Genomic DNA, 18,034 nt, shown 5'->3' with positions numbered 1-18,034 from the left:
TGTCTGTTAGTGCGGTGCCTCTTACAAAGGCGGTGTGGGCTTCAAGTACTTGCACACATTCTACATGTGGAAATTCCTGTTAATGAAGACCAAACACCTTCCTGTTCTGCACGTGTGTGATGAAACCTCATTTTGAAAAGCAGAGCCTTTCTATGCTAGGGTCCAGGGAGGCTGGACTTGATCTCCTTCCCGATGCCAATTCACTTTTCCTATTTTTGCTTGTGTTTGCCCAGCATCTTGTGCTGCTGGCAGCTGTGTCGGGTACACTGAAAGAGGGAGGATCTTCCTATTTCCAAAGGGTCATGTACAGTCCAACCCCTGAAAACTGTGCAGATGCTCAGTCCCTGTGAGCAGGGCTGTGATGGCCCTTTGGCCACTGCTTTACATGCCCAGCTCCATTTGCCCAGGGCGCCCAGCTCCGAGCCTGGTTTGGCACCGGCTGGAACTCTGCAGGTGGCAGCAGTGGTGCCTGGGGAAGCACCAATTTGGTGAGAAAAACGATCTGTGAGGCTTTTATCAGGGTAGGCAGGGGGTGCTGGGATGCAGGGGGTAGTTGTCAGGTCGGGTGGTGCTGGATAGAGGTCCCTCTGGGGACCAACCCAGCATCCCTCTGTCCTGGATCGATCTGCCTCCAAGAATTTCTTCAGATCTGATACATAGCTAAAAATCCCAGGTCAAGCCTCAACGACAAATACCCTTCAGAAATACTAATTATTTTCTGTATTGCAGTGGTGCTGAGGAAACCAGCACCACGTTGTGGCTGACATTGACTTACCTACAGCGATGGTCCCTGTGCTAAGCCCTTAAAGACGTACGTGCACGAGACCCAGACGAGTGTCATTAAACCCTTCTTACAGCTGGGGAGTCAAGGCACAAACAAAGCAAATAAAAGCATGTGTGCTGTTACTAGTGCTCACAGGGTAATGGTTCAACTACTCAGACCAGCTCTTCCATGTTGTCTTATTTCTTCAAATGCCCCTTGCAGGAATTTATCAGCACACTTTATCTCTGAGGTTTCAGTATTTGCTCAGCTTCATGCACTCATGTTTGCCACCTGCTAGTTTTGGGTTCTCTGTTCTTTAGCTTTCTGGAGGATTTTCCACTTTTCTCCTTCGTCCAGCTCACGTATGCAATGCTGCACTGTAGCCTTGTGGTTTTTTCTCTGTGTAAAACTTTCCTTTCCTTTAAGTATCGGTCTGCTTCACTCTCACCCAGCGTGTACTGATGCCTCAGGTGAGGACTCCCGTCCTTAGCACAGTGCCATTGCTCAAGGACCGCTGCATCGCCCTGTTTTTCATCTTGCAGTGTCTCAGCGCTCGCCCAGCCCGTGCTGGACATGAGGGGCAACCTCGCAGGAAGGCAGACGTACACCCAACCCGGCCGAGCTCTGCACAGCAGCCTGGCATGAGTGTCTGGAATTAAGTAGTGCAGCTCCTCTGCATACCAAATGGGAGTGACACTGAGGATCCACCTCTTGGCTCATCTCAGGTAACTCCCTATGCAACTCAGCAGTAGGAAGAGCTCCTTTATTCTTCTCTGATCCCGCCGAGCAGGAGGCAGACAGCCAGGCTGCCTTTTCTGTCATGACTTCGGTGGGAGACTGGCAACTGAGCGGCTTAACTGTCTTTAATAAGGAGGATTTTGAAGAAGACTGGGTTAAAGTGGCCAGCGGAGGCTTTGGGCATGTCTACCAAGTCAAGCACAAGAGGTGGAGAACAGTTTACGCAGTGAAATGCTCTCCGTACCTGCTGCAGGACTCCAGCGTAGAGAGGTAACTGCGGTCTCTTCTGGGTCACACTGTCGCTTAGAGCCGCCTACAGTGATGTGCTAAAAATCTGAAGGAAACGTTCACGTGGCTGCTTCTCCCTGGGAAGTCTAGCTTTTGGTATCCCAAAGGGAGTGGAAAAAACACTAGTGAGCTGGAGTTCTTTCCTCTTTCTTTCTTATGTGTGTATGTGCATGTGCAAGCAGGAAAGGAACACTTGGAGCAATTGGGGCTGAAGTCTGGAGGCTGAAGCAGGCATCCAAACTAAAGATGAGCATGTGGATAAAAGCAGCCTGATTACTTATTTTTAGCTTTCACTGGACATTGGGACTAATGGGTATTGGTTAAACTAAATTATCCATTAAAATTACCAGGTTTAAAGCCGAGGGATGGAGAATTTCTAGCTGGTTTTGCTGGGCTCACAGAGTGCTCTGCCTCCTCGCTTGCCTTCCCCTCCACGTGCCCTTTCGGTGGTGCATCTGCACCCCCAGTTTGCTTTTGCTTTTGCTTTTGCTCTGTCTCTTGCCTGCAAGACTCTTCTGCTGACTGCCTTGGGTCCGGAGGTAGGATAAAGCCAGGTAATCGCAACCACTGCTGATACCACATACACTATAGGCAATCCTGATGAAAAAAACAAGCAAAGGTATTTATTCTACAATTTTATTCCGTTCAAGTTGGAAGGATCCCATCTGGTTAAAAATCACATGCTCGTATGACATCTTGTCATGTTACCGACAAGAGCTGAGGTGGTTCAGTCTGAGCAGTGACTGTCCTCTTTAGATCGCATTGCTTGTGCTTGTCAGACATTACATTTGCATTTCATTCTCTTTTTGGGCAAAAAAAAAAATTAGTCCAGTTAATCAGTTTTAGTTCTGTTTATATCAGTTCTAGTAAATTTAATCATACAGCTTTCATGGATTTCAAGTCCTCGTGTACACTCCAGAAGAATGGTTGAATGTGAACAAAGTGTTCATTGATTATTTATTTTTTTTTTAACTACTCCTGCAATCACCAGGATTTGAAAAACTAAATCTGAAAATCTGAGTTTGGGAAAAATACCGAACTAGCAGTATATGTGCCTTCAGTAGTTACTGTACTGGTCTCCTAGGGACTGAAGTTATACTATTTTGTCATTAAAACAACTTTGCACTACAATGCAGTGTTATAGAAGGCTTTCCTACCCCTTAGAGGTGTCCAAACAGCCTTGAGGCTGCTCTGACTTAGACTACTCAGTATCCTGGGTGAGTTCTGGGGTTTCGGGGCCAGGCTGTGCTGTCCTGCGCTGTGGCTGCGCCACGAATCCCTCCTGTCCGCGGGGGCTGTAAGAAGGGCCAGCATCAGCCCCGTGGTCCTGTGCACCTGGGGGGGTTCAGTGGCTGCTTCTACTTGCTTTAGAAGGTGTCTGCTTTTGCGAGAGGCAGACCCTCGGTGTGCACTTTGTCTAAGGCACACACATACCCCCAGAGAATCTCCTCGAGTGCACGGCGTATCCATCTGGCGTGAGCCTTGCCATGCCTGTTATAAAATGGTTCTGGTTTCTCCGGCAGCACCACATACGAGACCCAGATGCAAATCTGAAAGCTTCCAGGCCACTCAGTTGGAAAAAAGCACAGCGGCGCGGTTGTCTGGTAAGGGGGTGAAGGAGGCAACAGTTTCAGAGAAGCTTGTGAAAGTCCTAAGCACTCCTGTCTGTGGGCTTGTGAAAACAACGTGTCCCCTCAGGAGCGACGCGTGGAGGCAACGGTGCGGTGACTTCCATCTGCTCACATTCCGGATGCATCACCAGCTGCTTCGCACTGTTCCTTCAACATGATGGGGCAAATTGACAGCAAGTTTGTTAACCTTGGGTGGGTTTGCTTGTCAGGAGGAAAGAGGAGATGCATTTTGTGGGCTGATGGAAGATGCCCCTGTGGGCACGTGAAAGCTGGGAGGGCAGGTGCTTGGTGGCTGCCACTGAATCTATGTATCACCCAAGAGAAGGAAAGAGGGCGGCTGGAAGACGGCTCTGGCCTCAGCTTCTGTCAGCTGTGAAGGCCCGTGGTTCATAGGTCTGTTGAGGCTGAGGAGAGAAAAAATATCACCGGGAACCCACAGAAAAAGAACAGCCACAGTATTTCCCAGAGGGCTGAAACACTCAGATTCTTCCATGGGAACTGCTCTGGGGCTCTGGCTTTTCTCCCTTAGAAGCCTCATCTCTTGGGGCTCCCTCTGCTTGTCCAACACCCACCTTCCTGCTGTGCGTTCTCACGTCTCTGTGCTGATGGTGCGAATGCCTCCTCTGGGCCAAACCCCATCCCCCCACTGCTCCCCACCACGCTGGGCTGCCCCAGGGTCCAGCCCAAGCTCCTGGGCCGTCAGCCCTCACCAGTGCCCGGGGCAGGGGGCGGAGGGGGTCTGCGCCCAGTGAGTCTGTCCCAGGAAGGGACCCAGAAATCACAGAAGTCACTTCTCTCTCCATGCCCATCGCTTCCCGGGGAGGGGGAAGGAGCGATCTGCAACCCTCCTGCAACCTGCTGCAGGTTGCAACTGCTCCCCTGTGTCAAGCCTTTCCCCCGCCGTGGGCTGGGAGTCCTCAACACAGAGGCACATTTTGCTGTGGGGAGCCTGCTGGAGGAAGTCTGGCAGGAGGATTTGCTTAGCTGAACTGTGTTTAGAGCTATTAGTGGCCTGGCATGATGTTGTTGCAAGCTCGGATTCATTCCTAGGGTGTGCTTTTTAAATGTAGTTTTGGCACTTCACTGCTTGGCTGCTGTCAGCGTGCTCTGGGCACCCCAACTCGTTCAGCAGGTTAGGAAATGTAAAGATTTAGTGAAACAGGTCTGCCGAAACAGGCAGCGACGGACAAGCATGTCTAGACTCCCTTTGGGACCAGATTCCCAGTGCTCAGCGACAGAAAGCTGCAGGCAGAGGCATGGGGATAGGTGCAGCCGAGGCATGCCCTGGGGCACTGCAAGCCTCCTACGTCCTGCTCCGCAGGTGAGTGTGTCCCTGGACCCTGGGCTCAGCAGGTGAGTGTGTCCCTGGACACTGGCCACCTGCGTGCAGGCTGTCACTGAAGCTGCCCTGTGGGCACGTGGTGTCTGACAAAAGCATGGCTCACCGTGCTGCACCTGCTCCTGACATCGCACTTTCAGGGAAGCGTCACTTGGGAATTTCGCCACAGTATGGGAACGGGCACATGGACGAGGCTTTCTGTGATCACTGCACGTCTCTTGAGAGCTGGGCTGAGATGGACGTTTTGATCGCTTTGTCTAGGTGCATCGTGGCTGAATTTGCCCAAACAATCCTCGGCTCATTTTGAGACGTCATAACACCTTGTGTACTAGATTTTAGTCATGATGTGGTTGCATCACCAATTCAAGAGGCAAATTGGAATTAATCATTTTGGGGTCGGCAGGGCTGCTTGGAAAGGCTGGATGTCACTAAGCTACTGTACAGTAACAGCCTGTGAATCGTCTGATACCATTCTTTGGTTCCACTTTTTAAATTGTTTTTATTTTTTATTTTTGCAGGACCAGTATGAACTGTCTAATGGAAGAGGCAACTAAGATGGAGAAAATCAAATTCCAGCACATTGTCACTATCTACGGGGTCTGCAACAGTCCTTTGGGGATAGTGATGGAATATATGGCGAGAGGGTCCTTGGAGAAAATTCTTCCCACTCACAAAATGTCGTGGCAGCTCAAATTCCGGGTTATCCATGAGATGGGCTTGGCTATGAATTTCCTGCATAGCATGACACCTCCTTTGCTGCACTTAGATCTAAAACCGGGGAACGTTCTCCTAGATGGGAATATGCATGTCAAGGTACGACCTTAATACCGTGTTTGTAGGGATGAGTTATTTCTCAAATAAGAGAAAGGTTATTTTTGCCAAATGAGTGCAGAATCCTAGTGAGTTAGGTTCTTCAGGAGCACTCAATGAAAGATTGACTGGTGGGGCTTAGGAGAAGCAGCTGGTAGACATATTACATGGTATTCGCAAGATCATCCAGGCAACTTAAGGCTCCAACTGAGGAGGAAACACAGATCTGCTTGACTCAGCGAAAAAATTACAATTTTATCAGGGTTTTATCAAGTTTCAGCTGCTAGACACCTCCTCACATCCCTGACCATGAAGGATGGAGGTTATTTCCCAGCTAATATAAGGAGGGGTGAGATTATGAGCTAAATGGGAGAGGCTTTCATTTTTCTGCTTGCAGATCTCGGACTTCGGGCTATCAAAATGGATGGAGCAGTCTAGCCGAATGCAATATATTGAAAGTTCTGCTTTGAGAGGCACTTTGAGCTACATCCCCCCCGAGATGTTTCTCCAGAACAGCAAGCCCCCAGGAATCAAATACGATGTGTACAGGTAAGGTCCCTGTTCAGAGGTCCCACAGAGGTGCCACCTAGCTCGACGCCGAGCAAGGCTGGCACGCTGCCTCACTGCGTTTGTGTTCTGGCTCTCTGCCTTGCCTCGTGTCCTCGGTGGGGAACACACCGGGAGTGACGCGTGGCACTCCGGCCTCCGTGGTGGAGAGTGAGGGGCAGTGGGGTTATCTGTGGATAACCACCCGCCTCTTACCCGATGCACCTCTGGGCTCACCGAGCCCACGTGGGCTGCAGGCTCCTTCAGTTCCATCGTACCCTGTGAGGCTGCTGGAAGTCATGGAGAAGGAGTAAGTTTAGAGCACGGAACAGACAGTGTCTGCCCTTCCATAGCAGTTGCTGCTCAGATTTGTTCTGATTTTAACACAGCTGTACTACTGCTTGCCTGCTTCGGTGTTCAGCTTCATTTTGGTCAGTAGCTAGTGGAGAAAAAATTCAACTTCATTGTTTTCCTTTGGGCCAAAGTGCTTTGCAGCCCACTTACACGAGCTACATATATACGTTCTGGAAATCTGTCAGCTCCTTAGCCTTACACAGTAACACAAGAAGAAACAGAGGGGGGTTTGCATGGCCACATAAATTTGCAGGTCTCTAAAACCCCAAGTAAATAAAGTGCAAAAAAGGCACCGAGAGCCTGACTTTCACGGGCGATGTCCTAAGTCACTCATTCACCACCCCAACCCTTTCACTGAGGCATCAAGGATGTATGTGATGATTCATAAGATCTTGTCCTTTTGGTGAGGGGGCTGAAATCCTTCCATCCTGAGCAACTTCCTTCCTTATTTTTCCATTTGTCAAGAAGGTGAAAGCGGTAAGTGACCTTTATGTCCATGTACCTGTGGGGGTGTTTGCTCACGATCTCTCATTGCCTGCAGCTTTGGGATTGTCATTTGGGAGGTCCTTATGCAGAAGAAACCTTACGCAGGTAAATATGAACACTTCTTACACGCACTGCACTTATGAAATGTTTATTACAGCCATTTTCACAGAGGAAAAGCCCAGTGCCCGTTGCTCTTTTTCAGGAGCCAACATGATGGCCATTATCGTCAAGGTCGCAGCGGGGAAGAGGCCGTGCCTAGAACCCATCAGCAACGAGTGGCCAGGGGAGTGCCAGCAGATGGCTGACTTGATGAAGAGGTGTTGGGACCAAGACCCTAAGCAAAGGCCAAGCTTTACAGGTGCAGTAGCTGGTTGTGATACGTATTAGCCAAGGGCCAGCTGGATTAACAAGCGGGCGATGAGCTTGTGTATAACTCTTTGCCAGCTAAATTGCCTGTCACCTTGGAAATGTTTGGTACCCATTTGCTGTCAACACATCTTTCTCCTTCTTTCCTTCCTCCCCACATGGAGGATACATGGAAGACGTGGGTACTGACTGCGTTCTGGCCGTCTGGGTATTCTGCACAGCTAACAAGTCTTTTTGCTCTGGTAGATATCCCTGTGGAAACAGACATGCTGCTGTCACTGATACAGAGCCATGTCGTAGATCCAGAGAACGAGCGCCTTGTCAGGAAGATGTCCCACAAGCCTGCCATCTCTGGGAACCAGCAGGTGAGGAAGGCTTCCCAGTACCACTCGGGAAATTCCACTGAGTCCTTTCCCTGCTCTTACCAGCTCTTGAGGATGTGTTTCCTTCCTCATCATTGTTTAGCATCAGACAAGGGCACCTCAGCCACCTTGGCGCAGTTTGTTTGCGTGGGTTGTGCAGCTGTAATTCATTTATGGGGATGGAAACCTGCAAATAAATTTAGCAAGCCAGTGTGCTGAATGATAGACAGTCTGAGAGGAAGAGCTTTCTGCTTGCTCTGATGTCAGGCGGGCCTCGGTCCTTAAAAGAAACTCAGGCAGACACAGAATTACAGGGGTTCTGCTTGTGGCACTGGCATACATGAGCAGAAGACCATTTTCCAGCTCCATGGAACTGAGGACGCTGGAATTAAATAAGTCTTGTAGGAGGAAAAAAAAAAAAAGAAAAAAAGAAAAAAAAAAAGTGAATCCTGTGTTTCTCTGACTAAGAAAAAAAGCAGGTTTCAGAATAGTCACAATTTTAGCCCAGCTACCGGCGGGTAATTGTCCCTAGAAGTCAGCCTCATCCAAGGCGAAGCAGCAGCTGAGAGCTGAGAGCTGCTGCTGGTTTGAAGTTGTGCCGAGCTGTGCAGGCAGCGGGCAGCGAGGTGCCTGAGCGGAGGGGAGCGAGGGGGGACGAGGTGTGTGTTTGTGTGTGGGGGGGTGTTCCCTGTACCACAAAGCAGGTGACCGGCTGGGATGCTGCCCCCGGCTGTGGGCTCGTGCTGCGGGGAGGAAGCAGAATATAGCATGTTTGGGAGCAAACAAGTAAAAGGAGGAAAATCTCATTAATTTCCAGAGATCATTCTCAGGCTCCCACATTCCTGTTAGTGTCGTGATTTGCTCTGCTGCGGTTTAGATGTCAGAACAGGATCGGATAGAAATCACTGGAATGATAGTACCAACTTCTAGAGCAGTAGCAAATTGCTGTATGCAGACATTACAGACTGCAAATAAGTAACTTTGTCTTACGGCTTTTTTTCCCCCCTTTCCTGAAAATGAGAGTGACAAAGAAGAGTTCACCTTCCCCCGAGACACCAGAAGTGGTGGTAAGTGGGGGACTTATAATTCAAAAATAAAGAAGGAGAAACTTACAAGAAGTAGCCTATTTCCTTGCTCTCCAGGGATAAGGATCTGGCTCAGGAACGTTTTCCATGTGGGTGACTTTTCCTTTTAAATGAAGGAAAATGAACTAACTGTACAGGAAACGGCAGGGACAGTTCTCGGCGGGGAGAGGGCAGATCTGTCGCTGCTTTCTAAGGGCCTGCAGCCTTGCCTCATTTCGTATTCCCTATCTCTAAAATGACTTATTTAATTTCGTTTCATACTACAAAGATTCCCATGCTCTCCCTCCCATCTCGTGCACACCAAGCTATTTCACTTGATCTTACTCTCTCCCATTTCTTGCCCCCCCTCCCCGCCCCACCTTTAGAAACTGATAATCAGGAGGTTCGTATGCCACCTGCTTACAGTCAGGCTGAAAGTCCAGAGGAGATCCTGTCCGAGGAAATCTGCAGAGTCCAGCAAAACGGCCTCACGCTGCTTCACTTCATGGTGATCCAGGGAAATGTGGAAAAGGTGAAGTTTCTCCTGAGCTGTAAAGCCAATGTGAACAGCCGGGTAGTCTGTGGCTACACCCCCCTCATCATGGCTGTTCAGAAGAGGTCACCAGAGATCTGCTCGGTTCTGATGGAGCACGGCGCGGACATCAACATGCCTGACGATGATGGTTGGACACCTCTTCACTTCGCTGCTCAGAACGGGGATGACAGAATCGTACGCCTCTTGCTGGACCACCAGGCGCAGGTAAACGCTCAAGAGCATGATGGGTGGACCCCTCTGCACCTGGCATCCCAGAATAACTTTGAGAATGTGGCCCGAGTACTGCTGTCTCGCCAGGCTGACTCCAACACCCAGGAGGTGGATGGGAAAACAGCCCTCCATGTGGCAGCTTGCTTTGGACACGTCGGCCTGGTGAAACTGCTCGCCAGTCAAGGAGCAGACCTGGAGAAAAAGCAGAAGAACCACAGAACCCCACTTCACGTTGCTGTGGAGAGGGGCAAGTTCAGGGTAGTCCATTACCTGCTGAAGAACGGGACCTCCGTCAACAGCCTGGATCAGAATCATTACAGCGCCCTGCACCTGGCCGTGGTGAGGGGCAAGTACCTCATCTGTGAGAAGCTCATCAAATCCGGAGCCAATGTGGAACTGAAGACAGACAAAGGCTGGACCCCCCTGCACCTGGCTGCTTTCAAAGGGCACATCGAAATCATCCACCTGCTCAAAGACAGCCACGCCAAGCTGAATGCCAGAGGGAGCATGGACTGGACACCACTTCACTTGGCCACTCGCTACAGTGACGAGCCGGTAGTCTGTGAGCTGCTGAGGTGTGGGGCAGACCCCAACATCGCCGAGAAATCAGAGTGGGCCCCCCTCCATTTCGCAGTCCAGCGGGGCTCCTTTTTGACTGTCATCAATCTGCTGGAGTGCAAGGCAGATGTCAACGCTAAGAACAAAGTGGGCTGGACACCCTTGCACCTCGCTGTCCTCAAGGGCAATATGGCCATTATAAAGACCTTGATTAAGGCTGGTGCTCTGCTTGACCTGGAAGACACCACTGGCTGTACAGCCCTCCAGCTGGCAATCAGACACCAGAAAGAAAACATCATTACGCTACTTCAAGGCAAGGACTCGCTGATTAATAGATTGGGGAACAGGACTCTGGTGAATGATGCTAAGATTTCAAGACCCAAATTTGTTCCAGGAAGGACGGATTTGTAGATTCATCAAGTCCAGCATTTATCACTTCAGCCTTCCAGCTTAAACTACCATATCCTGTCACCTGGTGATTACAGGAAAATAGTTGTTTTATTTTTCATGGAAGTTTCGAAGCATGAACACTAAAAGAGTAAAAGAAAATGGAGCTGCAGAAAGAAGCCGACAAGTTATTTTCCAGAGTCTGACCAAGATGGTAGAACATTTTGGCTTGGTGATGCTGGCTTTAGGCAATGCTTTCCTGTTGTAATACTTACTGTGCAGTGATGGAAATGGGTATATGTACTCCCTTTTCATATGGGCAATGCCAAAGATGTGTACAGCAGCCCATATATATACACGTGTCTTCCGCAGATTTTATTGCTTTTATTCTATGTTTCCCTACAGAGCAAATTGGTGTAAAACAGCCTTGGCACAGGTGGGAATTGAATCATCAAATTCTCACCTGCTGCTGGAAATAGATACTAAGCATATGGTACAGCAATGTGTCAGATTTTCTGACATCTCATTTTTGTAACAAGAATAAAATAAAACAAGGAAGGAAGAAAAATCACTAGTAGAGAGTATTTAAATGGATGCAACACAGAGGAAAGAAATTCCAGAATAATTCCACTCCATCCCTTCAGAAAAAAAAGAGCCAAGAGCTTTTTTTCCTAAGCATTCAAATTACTTATTGACCGCCTCCGCACCTCAGGCTTTAACCACTGAGGCTGTCATTAGAAAGACGGCTCTAAGCGTAAACAATGAGTGGGTGCAGCTCTGAATCCTGTTCCCTGCCATGAGAGCTACCAGTAACCTCCAGTTGTAACTACAAAATGCTGCTGTGGGATTGTCATAGACGGGTTGTAAGCCTTTCTGCTTAGGAAAGCAGTATCTAATCAGGGTTACCCCAAATTCTCATCGCCTTTTTTTTTTTTTTCTTTTTTGTTTTTTTTAAGAGCCCTGAGCAGCTGGGAAAATTAGCAGGTACTTAGTCAGTGACAAGGGGCAGGTGGGCTTGTAACAGCCTGCTGTAGGTGTTAGCTTAAAAGGCCAGGCTTTAAGAGGGGATGGGGGTCTTCTGGAGAGTGATGCTTAAGGAGTTGAAGTCAGTTGCCTGGCTTTGATCCTTTCTGCTAGAGATATGCTTCTGCGGATGATAGAACAGGCTTTATGATAAACACATCCTATTTGTATGCCTGGCCCTCTTTGTGGGGGCTGGTTTTAGAGGTGAAGAATCAGGGGAATTGTTCAACAGTAAGTTAGGTGGCAGCGTAGGTTACTCGCTGTGCTGGCTGGAGAGCAAAGGAGGCTTTCTAGCCCCAGAGAAGTTGTCAACAGCTGATATACAAGAGAACTGGCTGTTTTCAGGTCAAGGTCTACGTCATGTCTCTGCTGGGAAATAATTCTTGATCTCCGTCGGGAAGATGTTCTACAGCTGCATTACTTCACTGGAGAACATACAGTCATCGTGGATTCGATTCTTTTATCACAGTAAGTAGCATTCACGTAGCTTGTGACAGCCCTGCTGTGATTCAACAAGCACTTCCAAAATGAGCCTGGGATGATAACTTTCTTTCATGCCCTTAGCTGGAAAAATGCTGTAATGTCAACAAATAATCCACAGTTCTGGAGGGGAGAGGGTGCATCTTCCCTGATGGATGTTACTAGCTGGGGGTCCTTCCTTGAGCAAGTGTTGCTTTTTATCCTTTAGAGGTGGAGAAGGAAAGTCTCCTTGTGCGTGCAGCACGCTTCAGGTCCCAGCAGGGCAGTAATGCAAACACGTCACGCGCTTCCTACAGCGAGGGGCTGGTGGGCTCCAGACAAACGGGCTTCCGAGGAGTGACCAGGCAGCTGTCGAGGCTCCAGGAGCTGCGCTTGAGCTGGGAAGTGTAACCGTGCTGGGGACCGTCTCCTCTAGCTGAACCTCAGTGTCTGCTCCTGCTTGCTGGTGGTTCGGTGCCATCTGTTCAGAAATGTGGTGCTGGTTCCTTCCCTTGGGAAGAGGGGTGAATGGCGTGTGGAAGGGAGCTCCTGCTCGGCCGTGGCCAGCAGTTGGAATTGCTCTAGGACAGGGAAGTTCTCAGTGGCTTCCTCGAGGCTCGGTGTGCCTGGGAAACGCCGGCTGTCCGGGGGAAGCTGGCAGCTGTTGGAGCAGGGCAGAGCAGGACATCGGGTTTAAAATGCCCTGCAAGAACTAAGCTGTATCGTGATGTGTAAATCATAACTGCATGTTGTTTAACGCGGCGTGCCTTTCCTTACGTTAGCTTTGACCCACTGAAGGTCTCTGGACTACGCTAAATGAAAGATCCGGAGGGATGACTGCGATGACAGTGCCTGCTATTAAAAATAGTTTAGTCTCTTCTCGTGCATTTATTTTCCTTTTGAGCAGCTGAACATGTTGTGAGGACGTTATCAGAAGCTGGGCGGGGGGAGGGCAGGCTACAGGCTGCTTTTCCGTGGGAGAGGCGATGGCATCAGCCGCCACCGGAGGACAGCGGTGCGGGAGGAAGATGTGCTCCTCAACCACGAAGGTGGGGAGATGCCTGGTTTGCTTCCCACCTCTTGCAGGGCACAGAAGTCTTTGGCTTCCAGGCTTGCCTTCTGCTTGAAGGGGGTCCACTACTGCCTTCCCCGTGGGAATGCGATGCGTGTCCGTGCAATACGGTTTTGCAATTATCCGCTGTCAGATCCTGACAGAAGCGTTTCAGATTGTCGGTATGCTGCAAAGGTTTTCTTCTGGCTGTGTACATGGAACTACCTTCGTTACATTATCAAGGGATATAGTTGATGTTGTTTTCAATTGACATGTTTTCTGTGGGGAAATGGATGATGTTACTTATGGAAAAAGTCAAAATGATTCATGAAGTGCTGCCTGAAAACTTCCAGACCTCGAGAAGGTTTAAAAGCCCAACCTCTATTTAATTTTAATTTTTACATTAACTTAGAATATTAATGTGTAATATATTTGAACTCTGGTCTTCATCATCCTTTGACACCAAAGCAAAACCTTCAGATATTTAAAAACAGGTTGTATTAAAGCAATTCATTTGTAGCATTTGCAGTTGCTGGAGCAAGGAGCTCTGCAGCTTATGAATTGAAATGCTGGTGAGGTTTTATTTCGCAGGGAGCTTAAAAAGGTACCTTCATTTGCAACAAAACCAAACGAGGCATACAGAAATTCCTCGAGAATGGAAATAGCATTTGCCTACCTGCTCATGCTGTTCACCTTCCAGCGCCAGCTTATGATGCAGGTTTTCAAAGGAAGGAAAGGGGCTGTACAGAGCGGGATTGAAGGCTGCTATAATATATAATATATAAGACAAAGGAGCTGTGTAGCTTGTACCCACCATACAATATGGAGCGAAGTTTCTATCACCTGTGCTGATATCTCCTTACTTTTCTTCCTCCCCCTCCCCAGTTGTACCGCCCCAAGGGGCACCTTGCATCACGTAAAGATTGCATACGTGTAACCTGTCTTATTTCAGACAACTCCCAGCTGAGTTCCTGTTCTTGGATGATGTTCACTTTCTGTAAGAGCAGAGCTCTATGCACAGCGCGAGTATCTGCAGAATTGCTCTTCAGCTGATGGGGGACGTCACTTGCTCAATACAGTCCGCAGTCTTTTTTTAGCCGTTATAGTATTTCCCTGCCAAAGAGCTGGAGCCATCTGTTCCGCTTTGAAGCCTAGCTCCGAAATTCGGAGCTCTTTCCCGGTGCTGGCTGCTAAATGTGCCCTGCCTTCAGACCAGGGCGTGGACACAGGCAGGGTTTTGGAAGAGGCTGCTCTGCTGCTGGTGCTTTTTCTTACTCATCAGCTGAAGTGGAAGAGAGGAAGGGTAATGACATATTTTTGTATTAAGTCAGTGCCTGGGGGATTGAAACAAGGCAGCAAATCGGAGAGTAAATGCCAAGGTCCCAAGTGGCTCTCAGGATGCCACCCTCCTGCGATGGACCTCTCGCACACAGAGGTGCCTGGGTGGGGTTACCCGTGTCTCGTTAATCAAGGAAAGCCTGCAAGTTAATGCACTGGAACTAGTCACAATTGTTGAGCTCTGAAATTATGCAGCTCTTGCTCTGTTTGCTCTCTGTGCTTCTCAGTGCCTTGTTATGAGCTTGACATTCCAGGTGATTTTATTATGGATATCATGCAGATAGCAGGACTGTGGCTAATATCTTCTATTTCTGATGGTTTTGTATCACAGCAGAGTGAAAAAGACCGTACCTTTGCAGGCTTCTTGCTGATGCTATAGTTACCTTCTTGGGTTCTGTGGCGTGCCGAAGGCAAACTGCATTACATGGCATCAACCCTGGCCAAACGGGGAATGGCTGTCTAGCTAGCACCCCCACCCCCACCCTGGGGGCAGGGTTCCTTCGTCATAACACTTGCAATGGAAATAATTAAATTTTGCTCCCGTAAGAGTGTCCTCCAACACTTCCCATTCAGACGCTCTGGTGAGGTGCCCTAACTTTATTTAACAGGAGTGTTGTGATGCAATGGCGTTTTTCCTTAGCGTGCTGTCTCCAAAGCGCCCCGGTCCGTGCCAGGGTTGCCCAGCCAGCATCCTTTCTCTTAAGGCCAGAAAACTGGGGACCCTGGGGGATAAAGGCCCCAGTAACACCAGTAGTGCTGCCCACAGAAGTGCTGGGGGCTCCAGTAGGAAGAGCAGGGCTCAGACCCGTACGGCCACCGCTGCTGCCGCGTGCCGCAGCGTTCCTCTTGCTCAGCCTCGGAAGGGTGTTCGTAGCAAATCAGCAGCTTTGCCTCTAATTAAAATGTCATACTTGTCATGTTCGAGAGCACCCTGGAAATCTCTCGCTGAGACCTAAGCTGTTTAGCTGTTTTTTAAGCTGTCAGAGGCATAACATTAAAGAAGTACGAGGCACAGACAGGCAGCTCTCCCTTGGTGTGACATTTTTACTCCAATATCACTTTGTAGCTGTTTTTCTTAGCAGCGATGCTTGAAATTCTGCAGGATGATGGATGTGAATGGCAGCAGGAGCACTGGTCCCCCTGCACTAGTAATGCCTTTAAAAAGGGGGAGGAAAAAAAATAATAAATTCCAACAGCCCAAATAACCCAAAACCTCAGTGGTAACTGAAGTCAGTCCAGGGAGGAGTTTGGGGCGCTTTTTGTTGTTGTTTTTTTGGTTGGGGCTTTTTGTTTGGTTGTTTTGAGGGTTTTGTTTTGTGGGTGGGATTTTTTTTGTTTGTTTGTTTTTTAATTGTGTGCTCTCAAGGGCTCAGGCTTGTGATGGGAACCTCTGGTGTTCATTTTACTCCATTTAATCTCCAGGTAGCAGATGGGGGCAGGCGGGGGAAGGGATGGAGGTGGGACATGGAGGACCGACTCCTCCTGCTGTGCACAGTGCATTTCCCAGCTTCTCTGGGTTGGTCACAATTGTTGCTTTCACCAAGGTGCAGAGATGTGAGAATTCAGAGCAGTACAGTTCACTGCCCCATGCCTTATCCACACAGATGCACGTCTCTGCAATCCTGCATGTGATGGCATTTGTGAGAGGAAAGGGGAATAGTAGAAAAGCAGCTGCAGAACATGCTAATGTGATATGAAAAATGAAGGACTTCTTATTTTATATATATATTATTATTTTTAATATCAATATGTTTTTTACATATTCAACCTTGAGGTCAGCCAATGTCATGTGAACTTTCCTTCCTTCCCCCTCTTCTTGGGAATCAAAGTTGAAAGGTTTAGGATACCGGAATCCTCATAAATGCTGAACAACAGGTTAAAGATTTCATTAATCGCTAAGAGTGCTTTGGGTTTTATTCTTGATGTTTATGTCCAGCTCTGACAATCTTGCAGCTGCAATACAGCAGGCAGGGTGTATGGGTCTTCAGGAATCTGAGCTTTTGCAAAACTTCTGGCTTCACTGTATCGGTGCCCCCAGCAGCTGCCTGTCGGACAGGAGCGAAGGCAGATGTTTGCAACTGGCACTTCATTAAAATGGAAAAGCGGGGAGGGAGGGAGCATGGGTTTGGTTGTCAGCCAGGACAGCCTAGAACCTGCCTTGAGGACCACCACATGGTAACGTAATATAATAATAGTTTTAATAACATCTCTATTCAGACATAATTTGTGACAGTGGTAATCACGTGATTAGATAGATTTCATCTGGTAATGTCAGCTAACAGTATGAAATGAGCAGGATGTTAGAAACAGGGAATCAGCCTGGGATAAAACTTCTTAATCTGCAAGGAGAGGACCAACCCAAGAAGTGTCCCAGTCAAGTTTCGTCCTGTTGGAACATGGATAATACAGCCTGTGTTGCCTGGGAACTGGGCCCCAGTAAAAGAGAGGACCCTGGGAAGAGCCCTCCCTGGAATAATAACATCTCGCTGTGAGGGCCAGTACAGAAAGAAAAAGTGATGGCAAGGGAGGGGTGTTCAGCTGTGCACTGATCTGGGGAGGATCCTTAACTGCCAGTTTTGCACCAGAGTAGGGTATTCCTCTGGATCCGCTGCTGCTGTGCAAGCTGCGGCAGCTGGAGCTGTGGTCCTAGACCTGCCTGCGTTTACCTGATTTGCACAGAAAAAAAACCTGCTCTGAAGATGCTCTGCAGAAGGGCAGCTGCAGGCATTGTCCGCGGGCGGGGGGCAGGCGTCAGGCACTCGGTACAGCTCTTTCTCTTAACTTTAGCCATACTGCTTCAGCTGGGGGAAGCGAATGTCTCCACTGCTTAATATTATTTGAAATATTTACACGGGGGGGGGAAAGAAATCAGATTACCACATAATTCAGCAGCTCCTTCCTGACAGAAAAACAAAACTCAGCTCATATGTCATAGAATGTTCCCTAGAAAAGCTTAATTAAATTTATAATGAAAATAACAGGGGATTAAGAAGACACAAGGGAAATACATTCCTCTTGCAGAGCATTACAGAGGTGATAGAAGCAATTTGCAGAGAAAATTACCTGTTTGCTGCTCAGTTTCTATAGAAATTAAATGAGTCTTTACAAACTCTGAAAAACTGCATTCCAGCCTCCGCTTTGTGACTGTGCGACTTGCAGCTTATTTCTAAAATTAATCGTAGGTCTCCATCCCCCCCTTTTTCCCCTTGTTCAGATACATTTTAGTCTTTTGTCCCTGCTGATAAACATACTGATGATTATATCGTGTTCCTAACGGAGACCTGCCAACGCTGACAGCCAAGGCAGCACGTCAGCAGTGCCTTTGGAAGGGAGCGGGGACAGGACATAAATCTTCTGAACAGCTCGTTTCTCGAGTGCCCTGTTCAGGCTCTCCAAAAGACCAAAACTGTTGACCCTTATGTGTGACACAAAAATCACTGTGAGGTACCCAAGGTTGCTTGGGCGAGCAGAGCCATGTTCCTCACTTTGCCACCGACCTTGCTCGGGAAGGCGAGTGCTGCTCCAGCACAAGAGGTTGATTTTGTCCTTAGCCATGTGTGCCTGACCCTGAGTGGGCTGAGGGGCTGCCTGTGGCCTTGAGCCAGGGGGACAGCTCTGAGCACTCCTGCAGTACCCCAAGCGCAGGAGAAAAGGCAGCCGCACACACTGATGGTCCTCACGTGCCCATGTTCAGGGGCAGTTGTG

General features: G+C 48.7%; 1 protein-coding gene across 1 annotated transcript; it reads left to right on the top strand.

Moving 5' to 3' along the window:
- The first annotated feature begins 24 nt into the window (after positions 1–24).
- ANKK1 (ankyrin repeat and kinase domain containing 1) lies at positions 25–17,185 on the top strand. The gene is made up of 8 exons (XM_080366752.1): positions 25–1,771; positions 5,278–5,572; positions 5,967–6,118; positions 7,011–7,060; positions 7,158–7,313; positions 7,568–7,686; positions 8,705–8,750; positions 9,134–17,185. Exons 1-8 carry the CDS (start codon positions 1,584–1,586, stop codon positions 10,480–10,482), a joined length of 2,355 nt encoding a protein of 784 aa, XP_080222878.1. The 5' UTR covers positions 25–1,583; the 3' UTR covers positions 10,483–17,185.
- The last annotated feature ends 849 nt before the right edge of the window (positions 17,186–18,034 follow it).

The sequence above is a fragment of the Falco punctatus genome (genome assembly GCF_963210335.1).
Source record: "Falco punctatus genome assembly, chromosome: 16".
NCBI lineage: Eukaryota > Metazoa > Chordata > Aves > Falconiformes > Falconidae > Falco > Falco punctatus.
This window is presented reverse-complemented; position numbering and strand designations above follow the sequence as displayed.